The 26,464-nt window shown below is 43.5% G+C and overlaps 1 protein-coding gene across 14 annotated transcripts in view; it reads right to left on the bottom strand.

Annotated features, from left to right (window-relative positions):
• Positions 1-26,092, bottom strand: part of LOC114906590 (zinc finger protein 45-like) — a 39,543-nt gene extending 13,451 nt beyond the window's left edge. Inside the window, exons 1-8 of one of the 14 annotated variants that reach the window (XM_029241549.1) lie at positions 26,025-26,092; positions 22,889-22,970; positions 19,355-19,517; positions 17,732-19,270; positions 15,838-16,047; positions 15,002-15,173; positions 14,360-14,455; positions 9,684-12,235 (exon numbers count right to left, since the gene is read on the bottom strand). In XM_029241549.1, coding sequence (XP_029097382.1) covers positions 10,407-12,235; positions 14,360-14,455; positions 15,002-15,080 — 2,004 coding nt within the window. In that variant the 5' untranslated portion in view covers positions 15,081-15,173; positions 15,838-16,047; positions 17,732-19,270; ... (1 more) ...; positions 22,889-22,970; positions 26,025-26,092 and the 3' untranslated portion in view covers positions 9,684-10,406. Of the gene's footprint in view, positions 1-1,848; positions 2,203-2,496; positions 2,596-6,226; positions 12,236-14,359; positions 14,456-15,001; positions 16,048-17,731; positions 19,271-19,354; positions 19,518-22,888; positions 22,971-26,024 lie in introns of those variants that run through there. The other 13 variants (XM_029241552.1, XM_029241501.1, XM_029241550.1 and 10 more) reach the window with 13 other exon arrangements.
• Between the last annotated feature and the right edge of the window lie 372 nt (positions 26,093-26,464).

Genomic DNA, 26,464 nt, shown 5'->3' with positions numbered 1-26,464 from the left:
AGCAATACAGTATTATTAACTAGAGTCATAATGATGTACATTATATTTCCATGATTTATTTACTCTATACTTGCAAGTTTGAACCTTTTAACCACTTTCATCCATTTCACCCACCCCCGCCACACCCTGTCTCTGGCAACCACCCATCTGTTCTCTGTATCTGTGAGCTGGGTATAAAATTGGACTTTAAACTGAGGGGAAAACCAGTTATGAAGACTTCCAATGAAAAACAGAACAAAATACAGGACGTGGATTATATAACAGTATGTTACCTAATATGCTATCTGGCATTATCTACTGTTACCTATTAACTATGATTAGAAATAACTTAATAGATATCTAATATATAAACACTATTCTCTAGTATAATATCTAGTATAGGGGCTTCCCTGGTGGCGCAGTGGTTTAAGAATCTGCCTGCCAACGCAGGGGACACGGGTTTGAGCCCTGGTCCGGGAAGATCCCATATGCCACGGAGCAACTTAGCCCGTGTGCTACAACTACTGAGCCTGCACTCTAGAGCCTGCGAGCTACAACTACTGAACCCGCGTGCTGCAACTACTGAAGCCGCGTGCCTAGAGCCCATGCTCTGCAACAAGAGAAGCCACCGCAGTGAGAATCCCGCGCACTGCAACAAAGAGTAGCCCCCGCTTGATGCAACTAAAGAAAGCCCACGTGCAGCAACAAAGACCCAACGCAGCCAAAAATAAATAAATAAATTAAAAAATATATTTAGTATAATAGTCTAATATTACCAAGTATGTGATGCTAAAATCCTATAGTCAGCCTTTCCTAAATCCTTCTTACCAAGACACCTCCTGATTACTCATGGTATGTGGGCTTCCTTCATGCAGAAAGCTAAGATGAGCTGTCACTGAATATAGGTACATTCCTGATGGAGGAACAGAGTAGATAGGCAAAATGTAAACAATTGGTGAATTTAGGTAACAAGTATAGGAGAGTTCCTTATACTACTTTTGCAACTTTGCTATAGGTTTAAAATTATATAAAAATAAAACTTTCTTAAAAATCAGGAAACAGTCACAGGAATAACAATAATAATGAAAATAGTAAGACTGATCATTAAATTACATGGAAGTTCATTAGTTTATTCTTTCTTGTCAGTGTTTGGAAATCTCCATACTTAAAACACATAAGGGAAAAATCACTGAGAAAGGTAGGATAAAATAAAATCTGTAAAATGTTTATAAACAAATACACAAAAAGAATCACTAAACAGAGATGCATTAGAAGCTTAACTGTTGCTATCTTTACACCCTGGATTAATAAGTAATTAAACAATTTTTTTCTCTCAAATTTCTTTAATTTCTGAATGTTCCACAATGATACAGTACTATGAGAATAAGAAATATTATTTGTAACAAGTGAAACAAAATAGTTGATGATATTTTGAAAAACTCATAGAAAAGTCCAAGCCCATTTTATTTGATGTTAAGGTCCCTCACAATCAAGTTCTGACTAAACTGCTTGATTCCACCTAGTTCCTAAAGCTTAAGGAGAATTACATCCAAAAGATTATGAACTCAAGCTCTGGACTCAGACTGCCTGAATTCCAACCCCACCTCAGCCTCTTACTTGGTGGGTGACTATGGGCAAATAACTTTCAGCTCCCTGGGTCTCAATCTCATTTTTCAAAACAGGAAAAGAGCAATATTTCTTCACGGAGGCATGGTGTGACACAATGTATTTATTTGTGTAAAGTCCTCATCACTTAAGTTAACAGTTAAGGATTAATTACTATCAATACTCATGTCCAATTACACATCCTACACATTCTCTGACTGATGTGAAGATCATTGTAAAACAAAACTGTCAAGTCCCACTCACGTGGAGCTTTGCTATCATGTAGCTCAGGGTCACTCCCTCTACCTCCGTGTGGTCCTTTTTGAGAAATCACGCTGGAGAAAGAAAGAATGCTATGAAGTGCCACGATTGAGTCCCCGTCCCCATAAAAGTTAAAGCTTCCCCTCCCTCCGAGCAATCTAGAAGCAATCCCGAGCAATCCGGAACCTTCCCCTCCAAAAGAGTCAGAAGGGGTCCGGGATTATCCAGCGTCACGCAGAGATAGAGAGAAGGGCAAGTGTCATTGAAGCTGGATTTCTGACCCTAACCCGGGGACCTGACCGCTCCTCGAGAAATTAACACCAAGGAGAGATCATCATTCACTACGTGCCAGGAACTTAAAATTTCTATTTGTACCACCTTTTTCAATTCCCAAAACAATTCTTCTAAGAAGGTCCTAACATTTTAAAGAAAAGCAACGGGAGGCACAGGGAGATTAACTCCCCACGCGAGGAAGTGGAAGCGCGCGTGGAAGGTGTAGGGAGGCGGACTGGGCGAGGTGAGAGCCGCGGAAATTCCCAATCCAGGGGATACGCGAGCGTAGCCAGCGCCCTCTTGGGGTTTCCAGAACGCCCCAAACGCACAGAGGCTCCGCCGAGGGGCACGCACACGGCCGCCCTCGCCCCTCCGCACCTGCGTTCTCCGCCGAGGATTCTTTTCCCCTAAATCGATTGCCAGGTGGTTGCGCGTCCCAAGCGGAGACACAGGAAGCTCGCAAGGGCCAGCGAGACGCGGAACTGACGCACGGGCCCACAGAAAACACACCGGCAACCCGCCCACTCCGGGAACGAGAGTGCCTACGAGTCCACCGGGCTTCTGGACTACACTTCCCAGAATTCGTCAGATCCGCCTTCCTGAGCGGAAGTGCGAGCGACTACACCGTGCCTGGACTACATCTCCCAGAATGCCGAGGAAAACAGTCCAGAGGCTCACTTTCCAGGAAGACTACGGGAAGCTCCTTGACTACGGTTCCCAAAATGCCAGAGAGGAAAGATTCCCGCCAAGTCCCAACTTCGGGGGTGGTAAGGCGGATTCCTACACTGAGAGCCTGTATTACGTTTCCCCGAGTCCTCCAGCGAAAATGTTCCATAGACACGACTTTCTGAAGTCGAAATGCCTCCAATTATGGCAGGAGTATTGTTGGAAAGGGAACAAGTGAGGAGATGCAATCTTCAAGAAATTAACAGGGTGGGGGACTTCCTTGGCCGTCCAGTGGCTAGGACTGTACGTTCCCACTCCAGGGCCTTGACAAGGGTTTGATCCCTGGTTGGGAACTAAGATCCCGCATGCCGCAGGGCGCAGCCAAAAATTTTTTTAAAAGAAAAAAGTTAAGGGGGGATGACTGTTTAGGGAACACTAGGTGATTGAAAGTAGTTTGATTTGAATATAATCTGACAATATGAGGCTAAAACTGAGAGGTCAAAGAATAGGCGAGGTAGAAGGATTTGGGAGGGACCAGGAGGATCGAAGAAGGTACCAGACCCTGTGGTACCACTGGTTTCTCAGGAAAAACAACTTGAGAGGGCCAAAGTGGAAGCTTGTCCTCATGGAAAAGTGCTCTTCCCTCATTTAAACTTTTCATTGAAGTTATGATCCCTACTTTGGAGGTGAAAACACCAAATTTCAGAGACGTTAAGAAACTGTCTGCTATCTCAAAGCAAGCATAATGAAGGCTGAAGAGCTTGGCACTGGAGTCATTCTGACTCCCAAAGCCAAAATGCTAGAGCACTGGGGAGGATTCTATTGATGGAGGATGTTTTGTACTGAGTTTTTTCCTTTATATTTTCTGGTTAAAATATCTTTATTATAATGAGCAATTTAAAAACACATATGTTGGGACTTCCGTGGTGGCGCACTGGTTAAGAATCCGCCTGCCAGTACAGGGGACACAGGTCCAAGCCCTGGTCCCGGAAGATCCCACATGCTACGGAGCAACTAAGCCCGTGCGCCACAACTACTGAAGCCGGTGCGCCTAGAGCCTGTGCTCCACAAGAGAAGCCACCGCAATGAGGAGCTTGTGCACCAAAATGAAGAGTAGCCCCCGCTAGATGCAACTAGAGAAAGCCCGCGCGCAGCAACAAAGACCCAACACAGCCAAAGATAAATAAAATAAATTAAAAAAAAAATAAAAACACATGTTATTGGAAGCCAATTAAAAATTGTATAAAGCAAAATGGGGGAGAGGGGGATGCACCTAGATTCCTTCCCCTTGAAGATAACCAGATTTTTTTCTCTCTGTAAACATGTCAACACATATGCCTATCAACATACATCTTTGTTTTCTTAAATGAAATCTTGTGTTCTGTATCTATTTTTCTAAACTCAATATAAGCTAGTCATTTTCTAACGTCAGCCACTGAAAATCTAACTCCTTCCAAAAGATGGCTATATAATGGTGTGTTGAATGTAATGAGAATTAAAAACAAAATACTCCTGACATCTGAAAGCTGACATGGCACTCACAGGCCAATAGTATTCTTTTGGGACATAAATCACAGACTACCATCCTCAAATGAGGTTTCTCTGAGACCACGGTAAAGTGAGACAAAAGAAGGCCCCCTTCGTAATTTTTAGACAGACAAAAACAAGGTCACTGTGCCACCCACACAGTGCCAAACATCCTCCTCTTGGCTAAAAGAGTGATGCTATTTCTTTACCACTTAGAGCTTTACCTTTGTTCTAGTCTGCTCTCCCCAAATATAACATTTATTGAGATACTAAATCTTAAAATTGCTCCTGCTTTCTGGCAGCATCCAATCCAGAGTGAACCCTGCGTCCTTAGGCCCTCTCCCAAAACACTTAAATGAAGCCCAAATCCTGTAATAGATTTTTTTTTCTGACACCCTCTTACCGCCGTGGCACCTCATGGTTCCCCAAGGTGGGTGTAATCTCTCACCGCAGCGAATAAACCCGATTTTTCAAACCACTGCTGTGTTCCTGGATGAATTAAATAAGCATTTTGGCACAATCCCTGATGAGTACTAGATTTGCCATTATATAGGAAGCTGCAATGAAAACGGTTTTATGTTGTTCTGGGAAAGATACTCAGGTAGAGGAGAGATGCAGGAAGATGCCACAGGAAGGGAGTTATTTATCCTTATCTTTGAGATGGATCGTCTTTACCTCAATGGTTAAAGCAGATGTGCTGTGTTTGACAGGCCATGAGTCAGGCTGCTTTGGCTCACACAAAGTTCAGGCCGAACCATGTATAAGCTAAAATGACTGCCCCATACCTCGATATGTGAACATTTTCTCCATCAAGACTTTTATTCATACCATCCCGTTTAATTCTCAAACCACCGTATTAGGAAGGTAGTGTTAAAAAAGAAAGAACAGGCCCAGTACTTCCCTGGTGATCCAGTGGTTAAGACTCCGTGCTTCCAGTGCAGGGGGCAAGGGTTTGATGTCTGGTGGGGGGAACTAAGATCCCACATGCCCGGAGGCGGCTAAAAAAAAAAAAAGGCCCAAAATGGAGTCATTTGCTACACCCCGCCCCATGACAGCAAACCAAGACTTAACTGCAGTTTCCACCTTACATAGAAATATAATGTTAATCAACCAGGCTGGTATTTTCTGGCCAGCACTAACGAGGTAATCTATTACAAAGCCCATTTCCATCCCCCAGAGAAGAGGCAATCTTCACGATAAAGCCCTTGCCATTCCATTCCCCACAAAAAGAGATCTTGACCTAAAAATAATCCTTTCTTTTCTTTTACTAATAATTCCTTTGCCCTACTTTTCTGCCTGAAACAACCAAAAAAACCTTTCCATTTTGTACAACCCTTCTGTTTACTAGATGGGATGCTGCTCAATTCACCAACTGTTGCATAAAGCCAATTAGATCTTCAAATTTACACAGTTGAACTTTGTCTGATTTTGCCTTTTTTGTTTTGTTTTTGGCCCCGCCATGTGGCTTGTGGGATCTTACCTCGCCCACCAGGGATTGAACCCCGGCCCTCGGCAGTGAAAGCTCGGAGTCCTAACCACTGGACCTTCGGAATATTCCCTGAATTTTGTTTTTTAAGAGTAGTAATGTCATCCCAATTTTACAAGAAACCATCAGAGACAGAAATTTAAGCAATTCATCCAATGTTCTACTGCGGGAAATGACAGAGCAGGGTATTAGGTGCACGGCCCAGGGGATGGGTCCTCAAGGCGAGAGCCCTAGTGCCCCTCCAACCAGGCCAGGAACGATCCCATACACCGCACCAAACGCAGAGGACTCCGCCCAAAGGAACAACCGCCCACGCCCCAGCCCTCAAACCATTGCTCTCTGAAGCAGCTCTTTCCCCCAAATTGATGGCTGGGTTGGACAGGTTCCCAGGGAAATTCCCACGGGTCGCAAAACGCGGAAGCAACTCACCAGCGCGAGGGAAGAGAGGGAGACTACCTGACCGCCCAGAGCGGCAGGGCCTGAAACCCCGCCCCCAGGCTGCGCTGGGGATACACTTCCCACAATTCCCCTGTCCCAGCGGCGCCTGTGCGGAAGCGTCCGAGTCTCTACGGAACTTGTAAACTACACTTCCCAGAAAGCCAGAGGAGAACACAGCCCGAGTTCCCACCCTCTTCCGCCGGAAGTACTTGAGCCACTTCGGAACTGTTGGACTACAGTTCACACAAATCACTTGGGGACAAAGTTCATATTGCCGAGTTCCTGGGCAGTAAGGTGGTTTCCTACCGGGGCTAGTGTTACCTTAACCTGAATCCGTGAGCGAAAACTATTGTATGTTGTTTAAACTGCTGTTCGTTTTGTCTCTGTTAGAACAGCAAACCTAGATAATATCATTGGAAAGTTTAGTTCAAACTCCATTGTTGAACTTCAGATCCTCTGAAGAATGCACAAGATGAAGGCTCAAAAAGCTGCGCATTTGGAGATCTACATAGCAGAACTGTTGATAAAATATTTTAATTTAAAACTGTATTACAAGGAGTTCCCTGGTGGGCTGGTGGTTAGAATTCTGTCCTTTCACTGCTGTGGGTTCAATCCCTGGTCGAGGAACAGAGATCCCGCAAGCCATGCGGCGTGGCAAAAACAAAACAAAACAGAAAAACTGTATTACAACCTTCATGGGCCCAAGAGAGGTAGAGTAATTTGATTGATTCTTTATTGTGCCTCCTACATGAGTCTGAGTCACCCCAAATCAGTGAGCTCCATTCTGGCAGCGCACTGTCAGGCCATGGCCTGCAACATTTGGTTGCAACAATTCATTTACAATAGTCTTTTTAAAATCTATTGACAAAAGTCACGGAAAAAATCATTTCAATTTGAATGGGGGCCACCCCAACAGCAGGCCCATGTAAAAAGACCATCCAACAAGCGATGCCACATCTGCCTGGTGACCCCTTGGTGGGATGGTGGGAGTCCTAGCAACTGTCTTGTGCCCCTTGGAGTCTTTGGACCACACATGATAGCCAACAACTCCCCATGTGTTTCAGATACAAACTACCCTCAGTGGCTGAGGTAGATTTCTCTTAAAAGACAAATCTTAGTGCTGATTGGGCCCTACTTGAGAAAAAAGCCATCATAGGCACTGAGCCCATGTCTCTTAAGTGCAGCTGCCTATTTTACCATAGGTTATGGAAAGGAAACAACACCCCACAGGCTTGGAACAGGCAGTGAAGCCTCCTTATTAAAAGGAAATGGTATCTACAGGATACGGCTTGAACCCTCAGGCATATCCAAACTACAGGCGAATGTGGCTTTTCCCACCCTCTGTCCTTTGCCCAAGTCCACAAATCCAGGAGAGATTGCCCCCTCCTGGCCCCATTGGCCATCCGTGGGGCCTCTTGGGATAACCAAGTCCCAGTGGAAAGGGAGTCCATTTATTTCAGTCAGCAGCACCACATCATTCGTGATGGAGCCCAATGGAGAGTTACCACTTTCCATCCCACGACTGGGACATCCCGAATAAAGGATGAGAAAATTCACAGAGCTAATTGTAGTCACGTTGACACTGGAGGACACCATCAAAAAATTATGTCATTTTTTTTCATAATTTTACAGACTCCTAGACTGTTTGATTCAGTTGATGGGCTCAAAATAGATTTCACATTCAGGCTTATCCCCTATGACAGGGCCTTCCACATTGGCGATATATTACCTCTCAGACCTCATGTACTACAATGAACATTTCCCATCTCAGCTCCTACACTGACTCCCAGAGGTGGCTCATTTAAATGTCGTATCTGTCCAATTTGCTCCCATTTCTCAAATAAGCTCAAGTATTACCCTCATCTTGGGCCCCAGATGCTTATATTTGGGGCCAAAATTCATGACATCTCCATGTCACTGGCCCTAACCCAAACCCTACCCTCCCAACGTGATTATTGGTGGCACAGCCCATGAAGGTCTATACCAAAGGGTGAATGACCCTTCTCTCACCATCAAATTGATTTTATTGGGCCACTGTGCCAATGTGCTGACACAAACCATTTTGTCCTCACAATGACTGATACGTAAACAGGTCTACTCTTGGCTTATCCTTTCCAGGGTGCTAACCTCACCACTATAGCCCTCATTAGAACTTGGTTTCCTCTGGGCCCCCAGATATCATGGACTCTGATCAGGATACACACTTCAGTGCTCATTCAGTTTAGGCACAGACCTTACAAGAAAGCAACACTTGCAATTTTCATTTGTCCTATCATCTACAGATAAACAATGATCTACTGAAGGATGCCCTATTAAAATTACAAAATGGATAGTGGCTTCCAAATGGCTCTTTTACACACTGCCTTATTTACCCTGAACTTTCAACCTATAGGTCCCAAGACAGCCTGTCAAAATGCAATTAAGGGACCCATCCCCTCCTCTTTCTAGTCTCTCTAAAATACCCAGACAGAACTCCCTTTCCCAATTAATGACACCTCTCCACTCACCTAATCTAAGAGGAGAACTGAAAAGATTCTGGCACAGTGTGTGCCAGACTGGCACTCAGTTCTAAGGCAGGTAATAGAGTGAGACCCATTGAGAAGTGAGGACCCATGACCCCCCCCAAAAGGCTATTCTATAGGCTACAAGAAAGCTCTCTGCCAAACCTTCTATCCTTCCCCAACAGAGTTTTTAAAAAATATTTATTTGGTTGTGTCGGGTCTTAGTTGCAGCTCGCAGGCTCCTTAGTGGCAGCTCGCCGGCTTCATAGTTGTGGCATGTGGGTTCCTTAGTTGCTGCTTGAGTGCTCCTTAATTGTAGCTCGCCAGCTCCTTAGTTGTGGCATGCGAACTCTTAGAGCCCATGAGCCACAACTAGTGAGCCCACAAGCCACAGCTACTGAAGCCCACGCGACTAGAACCTATGCTCTGCAACAAGAGACACCACTGCAATGAGAAGCCCGCGCAACGCAATGAAGACCCAATACAGCGAAAAATAAATAAATAAAATAAAGGTATGAGAAAAAAAGAGTAGAAAGCCGGGGCTGGTGGAACTGTTAAATATCTTGATTGTGGTGATGTAATATGATAGTAAGCATTTGCCAAAACACAGAATGATCCACCAGTCGATTTTACTGTATATAAATTATTCCTTAATAATAAAAGAAGAACATGAGCATATAGGATCTTCATAGATGCCTCTTATCTCACTGAAGAATTTTTATCATGGATACTGAGTTCTGTCAATTGCCTTCTGTGAACCTAGGATGATCATATATTTGATGAAAAGAATCCAGACATAAAGAGTACATACCAAACACACAGGAAGCTCAAGAACAGACAGGCCTAATTAATACATGGTATAGAAATCATAATACTTGTTGCCCCTGGAGGTGGGAATGACAAGAATAGTACACAAGGAAACATTCTGGTTTAATAGAAATATGGTATATATTGATCTTGGTGATGATTACACAAGTAGATACATTTGTCAAAATTCATGAAGCTGTAAACTTATTTATGCATGTGGCTGCATGCGAATCACATCTCCATAAAGAACTGTTAGCATAGAAAAGTGCTGGCCACAACCTGGTGAACTGACTTCTGGACCCACTACTGGGTTACAACCTTGAGCTTGATAAGCACTAGTTCACAGGACCTGCAGGGTTGGGGAAATGAACCCAAGTGTCTTATTTAACCCTCCAAGCCTTGAAGAATTCCTCCTTCTACAATTTAATAGAAATTTTTAGAGAGGAACTGAAAGAAAATTTCAAAAGTGACTGTTCTCCCTTTTATTCATTTAACATTACTGGAGACCTGCAGTGTGTTCGGCGCTGAAGAGGCAGAGTGGACTTGGCCGTCAACAAAGTCCCAGCCCTCCGAGAGCTTCTATTCTGGTGGAAGAGATTTGGGCATTTCCGTCTTAGTACTTTTGGTTACCTTCAGCTCAGGCTCATCCTTCTTAAGCCTCTCTTCTCTGTCATATCTGCTAAATGTCAAGGCTCTGAATGAAATGCTTATGTCTCCACTCTTATGAGGCTTCTCTGCCGTGTGGTCGCCCAACCACACAGACATGTCGAGCTCTGGCAGAAATACTCTTTTATCAAACAGATGTTTTGTCTTCTACGGCAGGACTATTTCAGCACCCATTTGAGGTATTAAACCATGTAATTTTATAGAGCTTCTTTGCTGTACGTATTCTCTGATGAGGGACAGTCCTTGTCACCCTCATCCCCAGCATGGACTCGCTGATGAATTATAAGACTTGAGCTCCAACTGAAGCCTTTCCCACACTCCTCACATTTGTATGGTTTTTCCCCAGTGTGGACTCTCTGATGGGCTTGAAGGTATGAGCTCCAACTGAAGACCTTACCACATTCCTCACACTTATATGGTTTCTCTCCAGTGTGGACCCTCTGGTGGGCTTGAAGGTATGACCTCTGTCTGAAGCGCTTACTGCACACATCGCATCGGTATGGTTTCTCTCCTGTGTGGACTCCACGGTGAGCCAGAAAATTTGAGGCCCGACAGAAGCCCTTCCCACACTCCTCACACTGGTACGGTTTCTCTCCAGTGTGACACCTCTGATGGGCCTGAAGCTGTGAGCCCACACTGAAGCCTTTCCCACACTCTGCACACTGGTATGGTTTCTCTCCGGTATGGACTCTTTGATGCACTTGAAGGCTTGAGAACTGACTGAAGGCCTTCCCACACTTCTCACATTTATAGGGTTTCTCTCCCGTGTGGATTCGACAATGAACATTAAGATCTGAACTCCGGCTGAAGCCCTTCCCACATGTACCACATTTGTATGGTTTTTCTCCAGTGTGGCCTCTTTGATGGGCCAGAAGATTTGAGGCCTGACTGAAACCTTTCCCACACTCCTCGCACTTATAGGGTTTTTCTCCTGTATGGACTCTAAAATGAATGTTAAAATCTGAGCTACGACTAAAGCCCTTTCCACATGCATCGCACTGATATGGTTTCTCACCACTATGGCCTCTCTGATGGTCCAGAAGATTTGAGGCCCGACAGAAGCCCTTGCCACACTCCTCACATTTGTATGGTTTCTCTCCCGTGTGGCTTATCTGATGGGCTTGGAGATGGGAACCCACACTGAAGCCTTTCCCACACTCCTCACACTTAAAGGGTTTCTCGCCTGTGTGGATTCTACAGTGGATATTCAGGTGTGAGCTGTAACTAAAGCCCTTGCCACATGCCTCACATTTGTAGGGTTTCTCCCCAGTGTGGATTCGCTGATGAGCCTGTAGGCGTGAACGCCAACTGAAGCCCTTCCCACACTCTTCACATTTATAAGGTTTCTTTCCTGTGTGGGCTCTCTGATGGATGTGAAGATAGGAGCGCTGACTGAAGCCCAGTCCACACTCCTCACATTTATAGGGTTTCTCCAATGTGTGGGCTATGGGAGGAGCTTGACAATGTGAGCTTTTCCCGACATTCCTCCCACACTCCTCAAATCTGTGTGGATCCTCTCCAGTGGGGACCCTCTGATGATGACGAAGATATGACCTCTGACTGAAACTCTTACATGACATATCATATTTGTTCAATCTTGTTCTACTGTGGACTCTCTGATGGGCTTGAAGACTTGAAAGCCGACGGAAGGCGTTTTCACATTTTTCACACTTGTAGGGCTTCTCTCCTACGTGGGCTGTCTGGTTCATTTGAAGGTGAGAGTCCCGTATGAAACCTTTCTCACACTCTACCCCTTTGTAGGGTTTTTCTCCAGTGTGGTCTCTGCGGTGAACTTGAAGATGTGAAGTCTGATTGAAGTCTTTACCAAACTCCTCATCTTTACTGAGTGTGCCACCTTGTTTTTCCATCTGAGAGCCAGTTCCTTGAATATTTCCCATGGAATCTTGACACCTGGTTAATTCCTTTGTAACCTGTTGCCATATTTGTGAGCAGAAAAGCTCTTCATGTGGCAGATACCTTAATCCAACTTTCTGAAGAGTCTCCATGCCATTTAGATTCTTGTCTCCTAAATGGATAAATAGAATTTAAAGATGGGGCATGTGAATGCTTTGCTCAGAGATGTCAAGGTTATAAACTTAGGCCCACACCCTAAGGCTTTACTGAACCTCAAAAAGCTTCTCTTTTTCTTTAACATCATGTATCATGTTCTCTGATTTACATGCCTCCAGACACCAAAAGGCGGCCCACCAGGCTGTCATTCACTACACATTAGTGGAATCCATTTAGAATCATAGTAAGTTTCATAGGTGAGATATAAATTAGAAATATGATGGCTACAGAGCAAGAAAAATACCTCCTAGGGAATGTTTACAAAGACAAAGCTGTACCTTACTCAAAGCCTTATCTTCTTTGCTGTAGCAGGTGGCTAATAAACAGCTTCCACATAATTCTGCCTACTGCATGCACATCTGACCAAAATACTCAAAATGTCTAGTAAGACCCTTAGACAGATTATCAGAGGATGTCCCCAGGCAATGTTGAAAAACCTCTGCTTTATTTTAATGGAAGTTTACTCCAATGGAAGGAGACTTTGAGGCAATAAATAAGTTGGAAAGATACATGTCTGGGAGAAATACCTTATCACCTAAGGCCCTAAAGTTCAGACTATAAGCAGAGAGTGGTTCTTTGCCTCCTCCTGGGAAATATCCTTACAAATGGGCTGTAAACTTTACTCTCCCTGGCCACAGAGCCAGTTCTTCACAACACTGAAAGGGTTAGCTGGAAAAAAAATCAAAGCCAGGTTTTGGAATTAGTATGTTACTGTAATAACATACATTATTCTAAAACCTCATAACAGTAAAGTTCCTACAACCACCAGGGGTAAAAAAAAAAAAGTGAAAAATTAGAAGGTTATCTTTTACAATAGAGCAAGAACTTGCGAGGAGGAAATAAATAGGGCATAATACAGAGTCTCGAAATCAACATTGGACCAGAAGAGTTACGTTCTCCTTGGAACTCTATTCCACTGATTAGCCATATAGCTTGCTACTAACTTCTTTTCAGGTGTCTTTTCAAATAACACCTTATCTGTGAGGTCTCTTTTTTTTTTTTTTTTGCAATACGCGGGCCTCTCACTGTTGTGGCCTCTCTCGTTGTGGAGCACAGGCTCCGGATACGCAGGCTCAGCGGCCATGGCTCACGGGCTCAGCCACTCAGCGGCATGTGGGATCTTCCTGGACTGGGGCACGAACCTGTGTCCCCTGCATCGGCAGGCGGACTCTCAACCACTGTGCCACCAGGGAAGCCCCTGTGAGGCATCTTTTACCATACAATATCATATAGTAAATTCTCCCTATCCATTCTACGCACCTGGCAATCTCCATTTGCCTTACCCTCTTTTGTTTTTACACAGCACATATTCCTATCTGACATACTACATACATCCTTGATCTTTTTCATTTTATGTCATCTCCCACTTCAATGCGATACCCATGGGGACAAGCATTTTGTATTATTCACTGGTTTATCACCACTCCCAGAACCCTGTCTGATACAGTCAGTGTTCAATAAGTACATGTTGAATGGATAAATAAATCCCAGTTTGACATCTCTGTGAGAGTTACAGCCATGGTACAAAAGTAAAAGGTTTTCAAGTAAGTTACCCATAGCAGGAAAGAAAGTGGAAACAGCCATATTGTTGGGAAGCTGAAAGGCTTCACTAGATGCAGGGCTAACCTACGTGGATGTTACTGATGAGAAAATCGTGATGATCACAAAATCAAGGAATTCCCTGGCGGTCCAGTGGTTATGACACCACACTCTCACTGCCAAGGGCCCAGGCTCGAGCCCTGATCAGGGAACTAAGATCTCACAAGCCACACGGTGTGGCCAAAAAAAAAAAATCATGGCAAAAACTGGTGGGCATATGGGATATCATAAGCCACTTTCAATGATGGGATTTTATTCTGAATCAGTAAGAAGCTACAAGAGGTTCTGAGCAGAGAAATGACAAGATTTGAATTTAAAAGAGTCACTCTGAGTGGAGAATTAACTGTGAATGAGCAAAGCAGAAGAGAGAGAATTACAAAGACTGAGGCAGTAATCCACAGTCTAGGTGCTGACTTGGACCAGAGTCACAGCTGTGGAGGCAACAAGAAGCAGGACAGACTCAGGGTCACATGGCTCTCACCCAAGGAGCGACGGCTCTGGGTTGCTATCTTTATCATCCAAAGCTTTTCTTCTCTCTTTGACTGGGATATTACATCTGGTGTGAATGATTGATGCCCTGCAAAAAAGGCAAGGAAAAACATTTAAAATCAATATGTTAGATGCCCAAATTAAGAGAAATTGTGGTTCCCACTGCACTGTCTTCAGGACATCAAAATCAGTGTTTTCCAAACTCTTTTAATTATGACCCATGGGAGGAAATACATTTTATGCAAAAACCGAGGATAGGTAGACATAAGCATAAATTATGGGAAAACATTATTTTCATCGCACCCTTTTCACCATTTCTCACACTATTCTTGGCAATGGGCCACAGTTTTTACTGCAACATGCAGTTATTGCCAAGGGCTCTGGTATCTTCTACCCTATTTTATTACGATTCCCTAAAGAGTGTCATGACCTACTGACTGGAGACGACCACAATTTGAAAAGCCAGAAAACATACAGCAGTCACGTGGTCAATTAACAGTTCGTTTACAAACACACTTTGGCCTGGGGAGAAAGACTAGAAAACGCCATCTCTGAGTCTCATGCTGATTAGAAAACCGGAAACCAGTTCAAGAGCTCCAAAGCCCTGCCCATTCAAGGACATGTAAATAAATACCACAGGGGCTGATGCGATGTTCTGTCCCAGAGTGCCCTTCCTCACCCACTGAGACCAGGTTCTGGAAGTTCTCCAGCATCACTTCCTGGTACAGCTTCTTCTGGGCAGAGTCCAGCAGCCCCAGCTCCTCCTCCGTGAAGACCACGGCCACGTCCTTGAAGGTCACCACCTCCTAAGACATCAAACACACTCCACCTGAACCTTGCAATGCAGGTCCCCTGATGAAAGGGCAGCACTGAGGAAAGTGGGGACGATGTGTACGAAGTGGTTCCAGATTCTGAGAGACCAGAGTCAATTTTACCGTAACATAAACATTCCCCATAACGCATTTATGTTTTAGATTTTCTTCTTTTCACAATAAATGCGGAGAAGAACAACTTTTTACATAGATTTTTGCTTCCCATCCAATTATTTTCTTTGAATAAGTTCCAAAGAGTGAAAACTGCAATGTCAAAGAATAGGCAGCTTCAAAATAATTATGTACAACAGCAGATTTTCTTTTCAACTTTTCCCTTATTTTATCCTCCTCCAAGAGTATATAAGTATCCCTGATTCTCTAAACCATACACATTGAATATAACCATATTTTTAAATCCTAGGCAATTTTATCAGTAAAAAACAACTTATTTGGATTATCTGTACTTATTTGATAAGTAATAAGCTCATCATATTTTCACATATTTACTAGCTATCTTCATTTTTTTCTTCAGAACCTTGCCTGTTAATGTTCTTTGCTCATACTCCAATTGGGGTTTTATCTTAGGATTCTGTAAAATTCCTATTAGAGGTTTTAAGCTTTTTTTTTTAGGGTGTGTATTATAAATATTTTTACCCACATTCTTCTATTGTTCTTGTACAGCTTTGGGTACAGCATGCTTTCTCATCCTTGGCACTCCTGACATTCGAGGACAGATGACTCTTTGTTGGGGGTGGGGCAGGGGGCTGCTGAGTTCACTGTAGGATGTTTAGCAGCATCCCTGGCTTCCACACACTAGATATCAGTAGCACTCCCAAGCTGTGACACTAAAAATGTTTCCAGATGTTACCTGAGGGTAAGATCGCCCATAATTAAGAATCACTCGTATACAGCATTTTTAAAATTTTTCGTACAAAGACTGTGTTCAGTGCCAGAGCCCTGCACATCCAGTGCCTTATATGAGCAACAGAGGTCATGGAGAAGGGGCCACCGAGAGTGATCTATGGTAGGGACAGTATCATCTATGGAGTCTTCCACCCACCAGGACAACTAGGCACCCCACAGAATAGGCTAAGTCCCAGGTGGAGAATTCTTTTCCCTTGTCTCACTCTCTTTATCCAAGTAAAAATCCTAGGAGTCTTTTTTGGATCAGGTGGATGTTTGGTTTCCTATGTGAACTTGAGCAGTTTTCTGAAATTCTACAATCCTGTTTCTTTGTCATTAAAATGCAGAGGAGACCAAGTTTGGCCTCATAAGGTTGGTCTGAGACTAAATGCAGTTAAGAAATGAAAAGTCTCTGTACAGGTCTTTTTGTACTTTTAAAATTAAGTACATTAGTACTTTGAAAAAATTCATTAATATGTGAATAAAAAATATAAATCAATAAATAAAACATGCACATGATATGATTCAGACATGGGTAAGAAACAATCTAGCTTTCTTACATGAAAATATCTAATAATATTTTCTCTGTGTGAAGTGTTAGTTAGATCCTGGTGCACTCTGCCATTCTGGAATATTCTACATACAAAATACCCGAGGTACTGCATAGCAAATGTACTTTGTCAATTTAGAGTACCTAGAACATTAAGACCAAAGAATAGCAAATTCTTCCAAATTCCCTTTTGAGGAAATTGGTTGTATTAGGAAAACTGTTATTACAGTGTTTTGTTTTGTTTTTAAAAGTTATTTTTATTTCTTTTTGGCTGTGTTGGGTCTTCATTGCTGCGTACAGGCTTTCTCTAGTTGCGGCGAGCAGGGACTACTCTTTGTTGCAGTGCACGGGCTTCTCATGGCGATGGCTTCTTATTGCGGAGCACAGACTCTAGGCACACGGGGTTCAGTAGTTTTGGTATGCAGGCTCAGCAGTTGAGACTCACGGGCTGTAGAGCACAGGCTCAGTAGTTGCGGTGCATGGGCTTAGTTGCTCCACGGCATGTGGGATCTTCCCAGACCAGGGATCAAACCCATGTCCCCTGCACTGGCAGGTGGATTCTTTACCACTGTGCCACCAGGGAAGCCCCTTCAGTGTTCTTAAAAATGATAAAAATTCTAAACTACCTAAATGTCCATGAATGGGGAAAAGTTATGAGACACACACACAATGCACACAAATTCAAGGGAATATGATGTTGCCATTAAAGGTGTGGGATATATAATATCAATTAGAAAAGGTATAATTTGAGAAGTTTATGCTACAGGAATTACAAATATACAGTTATGAACGCATATGAGGAAAAGAACATGGGAAAATGTTGTTTTGTAAGGGAAACAGTAATAACGTGAGAGATTTTTTTAGTTGCAATTGACTTTTTCTGTTCTACTCTTATTTGTGAAATTACAAAAGGTGATAAAACAACAAAAATAAATCAAACAAAAATAAAAAGTAGGGATCATTCGGCCCTCTTCTTGGGAAGAGTTTTCCAAATGCCTACTGTTCTCTTTAATCTTTCCCAAGAAAGAGAAATAGGATGTGTCTTATCACTGAGAAATGAGGTGACAAGTTAACACCTAGAAGGGCAGGCCCAACTCACCTTGAGCTTGGTCATTTTGTCCTCCTCCTTCTGGGGAAGCGCTGAGTCTTGGGCAGGCACAATGGGGGAAGGAGAAAAAAGCCATCAGAGTCTGGCCAAGGGTGTCACTGACCCATATGGCTGCTTACTGTGAAGCAGCAACAGTGCCGCTTCCTCAGGGTGGCCTGATGAGCAAAGCCTGGGCTGGATTCCAGATGCTACTCACCCCTTCAGCCAAGAGCCCCTGGGCAGTGAACGAGCCACCCAACCACACACAGGCCCTCATACAAGTTCGTGTAGCTCTCAGGGTATGATTCTGATTCTGGGGAGGGCGGAAATTGAGAGTAAAGTACCCAGGTTAAGAGAGTAATTTCTGGGGCCAAATGTCTAGGTTCATGAAACTGTGACATATTAGCTGTGAAATCTTAGACAAATTATTATTATCTCTGTGCTTCAATTCTCCCATCTGTAAAAATAGAGGGATTAACAACAGCTATCTCATAGGATTGTTGTAAGAATTAAATAAGTAGGTAGAAAGTTCAAAGAACACTTTCAGGGCACCTTATTTCTCAGTAGCAGCAGAAAGCAGGTAATATTCAGTAACATAAAACTTGTCCTCACCAATAGCTTTAATGGAGCCTTAAAAGGCTGTTGCTTTGTTGTATGAAAATCACCTTTAACCTCTGCAATATCTGTTATTCTCTCTTGGTTTGTCATATTCAATTTGATGCCTTTGCAGTAATATTTAAGATTACATTGATTTTTTTTTCCTGTGTAAAATACACATCACATAAAATTTTCCATTTCAACCATTTTTTAGGTGTAGAGCTCGTTAGGTGCGTTCATATTGTTGTGAATCATCACCACTAACCATCTCCACAACTTTTTCACCATCCCAAACTGAAACTCTGTACCTATTAAACACTAACTCTCCATTCCCCTTCCTCTCGGTCCCGAGTAACCACTATTCTACTTTCTCTATGAAAATGATATTGTGGATGACAGCTTTTTCAAAGATGTAAGACCTTGACAATTTTTTTTTTTTTTTGCGGTACGCGGGCCTCTCACTGTTGTGGCCTCTCCCGTTGCGGAGCACAGGCTCCGTATGCGCAGGCTCAGCGGCCATGGCTCACGGGCCCAGCCACAGATGGGATCTTCCTGGACCGGGGCACGAACCTGTGTCCCCTGCATTGGCAGGCGGACTCTCAACCACTGCGCCACCAGGGTAGCCCCAGACCTTGACAATTTGACTTTGTTAACAGTAGAGCCTTAAAAACACTATCATCATGGAGATGAAGAAAAATGAATAGAATCCTGTGATTTAACAGTCAGTTAGTCAACATGCCACTTAAATGAACAAGCTAATCATAGTAATGATGAAAACAACAAAAACAGCAATGTTTAACATTACATAAGCACTAAGTATGTGTTAGGGACCTTGAGAAGCACTTGGCACGCATTGTTCCACTAAGGTACCTCCCACATACCTGTGAAGAAGCTAGGGGTGTACTAGCCGTGTGACTCCAGTCTGATCACCTCCACCTCTGTGCCTCTCCTCAACTATAACAAGGAGAGGAAAAAAAAAAAGGTCAGTCCTAGGGTTACTGTGGTGGATGAATGAGCTAAACGCCCTTGGCATTGTACCTGGCATTTTACCAAGTTCTCAATAAATGATGACGATGATGGCTGTTGTTCCCACGTAACAGATGAGGAAGCTGAGGCTTGGTGAGGTCAAGGGGCAGGGGCGGAACCTGAATCCAGCTCTCACAAAGAAGCCAGTCTTCTAGGTCTTGTCTCTCTGCTGCTTCTAAAGAAAAAAATAAACAGATGGGAGTCTGAGGTCTCATGCAAAGAGAAACGAGAGCTTGACAGCTAGGGATAAAAGACTGACATAGAAACAGGGAGAGAACTCTGAAGCCAGATGATCTGCTTGAAGGAGATGAGAACAGGGTTGGGAAGGGTGTAGGCTCTGGAATCAGACCCCCAGTATTTGAATCCTGCCACCTCCAACTTGTTACTACTTAGACCCAAGGTCTGATCTATAAATTAGGGATGGTTATAATAATAACAATAATTATTATAATTATATAATTATAATACAATATATTATAATTATATATTATATAGATAATATATTCATATAATATAATTATGTATAATATAGTAATATAATTATAATAATACATAGGAAGGTTAGTCAGTCTAAGTGACTCTCCATAAAACATGTGGAACAGTATCTGGCAGCTTAAACATTCACTAGGGCTGCTTTACATGAAATAGTCAAGGAAGCTCTTCCTTGGGGTGGCTGCAACTGCACACGGCTTGATGAGCAGACGTGGGCAGGATTCCAGACGCCACTTATGCCTTCAACCAAGAGCCCTGGTGCAGTGAACGACCTGCCCAACCACACACAGTGGCCCTAATACAAGTTCTTGTAGCTGTCAGAGTATGATTGATTCTGGGGAGTGTGCAAATTGAGAGTAAGAGATCCAGCTTAAGAGATCAGTATCAGTTAATTATTGGTTCATTAATTACTTATTAGTTTATTATTATTAGCTAGTCCTACTCCAGATAGAAGAACCCTGTACGGAAAAGGGCAGTGTAAAACTTTCCAATCTTAGAAGAGATATCCTTTCAGGATTTGTAATTCACCTTGTTCTGACTCTATATTTGTCCAGTGACTTCTGCTCAGTAAGAAGTGCTTTACAGGGAGATCTTTCTGCTACCTCTATGGAAAGGGGATAATCAGTAAATCACTGTCTGTTTGGGGATTAATAGTAACTCAGCTTTACATCCCAAGCACCTAAAGCAGTGCCTGTAACACAGTGATCACACAGCAGTCAGTGTCCTGACACATGAGCCCCCCCCAAACAGGTTCATTCCAGCAGAGGCACATAAAAAGACTAGACTTGTTGGTCAAAGGTCTCTTTGAGAGGCAAAATTCTGAGGCTGCTCCCACTTGGGAGGATTGGGAGAGCAGGGGTTTTATTTCCAAGTTTTTCTTCTAGGTCTTCCACAATATTTGCAAGATCAAGGTCATCTTTGGAAGGAAAAGGGCCTCTGGATTTTTAATACTGCCTTAGGAAGGTGCTTCCCACCCTTCAAAGTCAATGTCTAAAGAGATTCCTGTTACAAAATCCACAGAATGTATCCATCAAAACACTGAGAATGACAACTATTTAATTGCCTGCATGATTAGCACTAGACAGGATAACTTGTTAACTCTTCATTAAAAAATGAGTGTATTAATTCAATGAACATTTATGGAAATCAGACTAAAAGATACGACTACTCAAGTTCACAGTCTAGTGATTAGGAAACCAGCAATCACCCTGCACATTGCTAAGTACGAGGGTAGTGAACTGGGTACTTTAGAAGCACAAGTTATGGGCCTTGGGGACCACACTTGTTTGGAGCAGGTTCTACATCAATGTGGCTTGATCTGAGCCCTGGAGGATGACTGAGTTCTATTAACCAGAGAGAAGCAGAATCTCTGAAAAACCTCAAGAGAACAAATGTTACGACTGTAAGTGAACACAAACAAGAGGCAGAAAAAGCTGGGCAGGAAGGCAGGATTCAAACCATAATGACGGGCGTCCCAGTTTATCGGCAAGTCAGCAGGAAAGCAGCAAAGGAAGGGAGAGTCAGAAGATTCCTTTGGTGTTGGAAACAGATCACTCTCCCAGCAAATGGGAGATCTGAGGGGGAAGGGGCTGGGGCCAGAGAGACTGTTACCAGGGCCACACCAAGAATCACATCCTTCTTTATTTGAATGTCACCTCCTCAGACAGTTCCTCCCTACAGAGAATTTCAATCTCCTAATGACATCCCAACACTTCTGACGCCCCCCATCCCTGCTTAATTCTTTTCTCTTTAGCACGTATCACTCTTTAACATCCTACTAGGTATTTTGCTCATTTATATTCATCACATCTGTCCCACAGGGAGTTTTGTTTCTTGCTGTGTCCCCGACAGTTAGGACGCTGCTGCAGGCGCTTGCCAGGAACTCAACAAAGATTCACAGAATGACTGCTGGAACGAAGAACTGAAAGACGCACCATGTAGATCAGGGCCTCGTGATTTATCTCCCGAATCATTCATTCAAAATATAATTACTGAGATGCCAGGTGATGATACTGTTGGTCCCTGGATCACAATTTGAGTAGCATCAGTCAAAAACAGCCCTCTTGGGACTTCCCTGGTGGAGCAGTGGTTAAGAATCCACCTGCCAATACAGGGTACACGGGTTCGAGCCCTGGTCCAGGAAGATCCCACATGCCAAGGAGAAACTAAACCCGTGTGCCACAACTACTGAGCCTGCGTGCCTAGAGCCCGTGCTGCACAACACGAGAAGCCACCGCAATGAGAAGCCCATGCACCGCAATAAAGAGTAGCCCCCGTTTGCCGCAACTAGAGAAAGCCCGCGCGCAGCAACGAAGCCAAAAATAAATAAATAAATAAATTTATTTAAAAAAAAGCTCAGACCTTATCTAAAACTAATTAAATCAGAATCTGTGGAGGTGGGTTGCTGATTCCCTGCATATTAAACAAAAAAATTGAACATTAACATCGATTGGAAAACAAACTTATGGTTACCAAAGGGGAAGGGGGGGGAAATTAGGAGTTTGGGATAAATATATTCATGCTACTATGTATAAAATATATCACCAACAAGGACCTACTGTACAGCTCAGGGGACTATACTCAGTTTCTAGTAATAACCTATAATGGAAAAGAATATGAAAAAGAATATATACATATATGTATAACTGATTAACCTTGCTGTACACCAGAAACTAACACAACATTGTATACCAACTATACTTCAATTAAATAAAGAAAAAAAAAAGATGGATTCTTTTTAAATGTATATATACACACATGTATAACTGAATCACTGTGCTGTACACCTGAAACTAACATGACACTGTAAATCGACTATACTTCAATTTTTTAAAAGAATTCATTTGTTTTCTAGGAAATTTGTTTTAGAGCATGACGATACTAGGCATGATCATACATTAACTTTTGAAAGCTCCGGAAAAGTTGGTGGATTCTACATCTCCCCAGAAGTAAGTGAGGTATCAGACAAGGCATATGGTTATAGACTGTCGTTCTATTTTTGTTCTCTAATCACAGGCTGTAGCCCTTTTGGGCAGCTGCATGAATCACACTTACTGAACAACTCCTCTCTGCCGACCCCGTGCTGGGCACTCCGAGAAGAATATGACCAGATCCATGAATCAGAGGACCCTGTAGCCTAACAAGAGAGAGAGATGAAACTGAGAGTTACATGCTCTGTGGCAAGTGCAACTCCAAAGGAGCAAAGGAAATTCATCATTTTCCTTCCATAACTGCAACTCTTTCTAACTTTCTCATATAAATAACATTCTCCTAGTTGCCATGTGTGAAAATCTTAGAGTTGCTGTTAATACCTGTTATGGGCTAAATTGTGACCCACCCCCCAGCCCCAAACTCATAAGTTAAAGTCCTAATCTCCAGGACCTCAGAATGTGATTGTATTTGGAGATGGGCATTTAAAGAGGTGACTAAGTTAAAATGAGGTCATTAGGGTGGGCCCTAAATCAATCTGACTGGTGTCCTTCTAAGAGGAAATTTGGACACAAACAGGGACAGCAGGGGCACGCACACACACACAAAGGAAAGACCAGGAGGACACAGCAAGAAGGCAGCCATCTACAAGCCAAGGAGAGAGGCCTCAGAAGAAACGAAACCTGCTGATACCTTGATCTTGGACTCCCAGCTCCAGAACTGTAAGAAAATTAATTTCTATTGTTTAAGCCATTCAGGCTGTAATAGTTTATTCCAGCAGCCTTAGCAAACTAATACAATCTCCCCTCCCTTGGTCTTCGTATATAAACAACTTATTATAATTAATTTTTAAGTCCTACTAACTCAACATCTGGGTTTGCTTTAAAATACTCAATGGGAAAAATGTGTGCATGGGGAGAGGGAGATGCAACAAGGTTAGTAAGGACTGAAGCAGGGTGACTGTTACACAGGAATTCATTATATTGATATTATACTTTGGGTTGTCTGGAAATTTCCAGAATTAAGAGTTAAGGATATGGGGCTTCCCTGGTGGCACAGTGGTTAAGAATCTGCCTGCCAAGGCAGGGGACACGGGTTCAAGCCCTGGTCCGCGAAGATCGCACATGTCACAGAGAAACTAAGCCCGTGAGCCACAACTACTGAGTCTGCGCTCTAGAGCCCACGAGCCACAACTACGGAGCCTGTGCGCAACAACTACTGAAGCCTGTGCGCCTAGAGCCCATGCTCTACAATAAGAGAAACCACCGCAATGGGAAGCCCGCGAACCGCAACTAGAGAAAGACTGTGCACAACAACGAAGACCCAACACAGCCAAAAATAAATAAATAAAATAAATTTACAAAAAAAGAGTTAAGGATATGAATAATCTGATAAACAATTTTGTATAACATAAATACACACTGAAAAACTGACAAACAGAAATGCACTGAAATGTTAATAATCATCTATATCTTATATGTCTATGTCCTATATATGTCCTATATATGTCATACATATCCTATAAGTTACAACATATTGGTAATTCTTAATGTTTTTCATTACATCATATCTCTACATTTTCTGAATTCTCTACAATGAATATGCATTTCTTCTATAATTGGAATATAAACTATGAATATTTAAAATAAGATTAAATGAGAATGCTTTCAATTTTTTTAAATGTATTTACTTTTATTATTTATTTTATTTTTGGCTGCGTTGGGTCTTTGTTGCTGTGCGTGGGCTTTCTCTAGTTGCGGCGAGCTGGGGCTACTCTCCATTGCGGTGTGCGGGCTTCTCATTGTGGTGGCTTCTCCTGTTGCACAGCATGGGCTCTAGGCACGCGGGCTCAGTAGTTGTGGCTCGCGGGCTCCAAAGCGCAGGCTCAGTAGTCGTGGCGCATGGGCTTAGTTGCTCCACAGCATGTGGGATCCTCCCGGACCAGGGCTCAAACCCATGTCCTCTGCATTGGTAGGCGGATTCGTAACCACTGCACCACCAGGGAAGCCCTCAAATTCTTACAAAGACACCCAAACTCACTAACCCTGCTTTCAAATCCTCTACAATAAAATTCCAACCTACCTCCACAATTTGATGCCAAATGCCTCCTCTGCAGCCAGTTTCCTATGGTTGAATATTTCGATAGACTGTTTTTCTATTTTGTTTCCTAATTCCAATTTTGGGATTTTAAACTAGGGGAACAAGGATATCCAAGGATATAAGGAACGCAAGCCCTAGACTCAAATCCCACTGCTCTTAAGTAACTTATGCTCTATCTCCATTTCCTCATCTGTAAAATAGAGGTAATAAAAGTATTCACTTCATAGGGCCTTGTGAAGGTTAAATGCACTAATTTTTATAAAGCCCTTAGGATGAGACTTAGGACTCAATGTTTAACTATTTTGATTACCACTCATGCCTTGTACACGATCTACATATTTTCATAATTATTTAACAGTAACTGAACGCTTTTGTAGCAGAAATATTTACTAATGAATAAAATACCTTCTACCACTGGAACAGAAAAGGAAGATTCTAAGTCCTGCCACGGTGGGGCTCTGCTACCAGAAGCCCTGGGCTCACTCCTCTCTTTTCTACAGCCCCCCTTTTCAGGCACCAGGGCAGGAGAAGGAAAGGAGGCTGGGAGACACAACGATTTTGTGGTCCTGAGAAAACTACAGCGGGTATCTGTAGGTGACCCACTTTTTCTTTAAAAACGGGTCAGAAGTCGTCCAGGCACAGCCTCCCTTCCGGCAGGGATCAGAAAGAAGTGCCAGTGGCACTTTGAGGAGTTTCCACCGAAAGCGAAGCTTTTCTGATTATCATATCATTAACAGCTGACACCTTGCCACACGCCTGATCTGTCCGAAACATTTATCTTGTATAATGCAGGTACTCGTAATATCCCTTTTTACAGAAAAGGAAACCAAGGCACAGAAAGATTAAATTCTCATCCAACCTTATGTCGCTAGGAAGTAACAGAGCGTGTGGAAGGAAGGTACTGGGGGGAGGCGGGTTGGACGGCAAGGAGCCCGGGAGACAAACTGCCGATTTCTGTCCGCCTACCATCCGAGGACTTGCGAACCGCCGCAAACGCAGAGAATCGGGCGAGGGGAAGGCAAGCGGCCGCCCCCGCCCCTCCACCCCGCCCTCTGCCGCAGGTCAAGGCTTTTCTGCCCTGTGACCGAGGATCGAGCCCGGCTGATCCCAGGACCAGATCAGAAAAGTTAAAAGAAATCGCAGGCTTCCAAAGATCACTCACCTCCCAGAGAGAACCGAAGGCCGCAATCGCAACCTCCTGAAGCGGAAATACCTCCGACTACGCGGAGCTCCTGGACTACACTTCCCAGCATCCCCGAGAGGAACAAGAGCCGCTGCCCCGCCCCCCGGGGCGAAAGTGCCGACTCCAACATCGACGGCCTGAATCCAATTTCCCAGAATCCACGAAAGGGGCGGCTTCGTATTCTCGCCCTCCGGTATCCGAAATGCCTCCAAACACGCACAGCACTGGATTGTACTCTTCTATTTCCCCAGCGGCTCGATTAACACATCCGCGCTTTCCTGGAGCGGAAGTGCCCCAATCACAGGAAGCGTCGAGACTACACGTCCCAGAATCCTCTGTAGGGCTGAGCTTCCCGCCTGTCTGCAATTTTATTTTGAATCAGCAGGTGGAGTCTTGGGGCGCTTGTAGAACTTGGCTTG

Source organism: Monodon monoceros, unplaced genomic scaffold (genome assembly GCF_005190385.1).
Source record: "Monodon monoceros isolate NGI ecotype Baffin Bay Population unplaced genomic scaffold, NGI_Narwhal_1 Super_Scaffold_10, whole genome shotgun sequence".
Taxonomy (NCBI): Eukaryota; Metazoa; Chordata; class Mammalia; order Artiodactyla; family Monodontidae; genus Monodon; species Monodon monoceros.
This window is presented reverse-complemented; position numbering and strand designations above follow the sequence as displayed.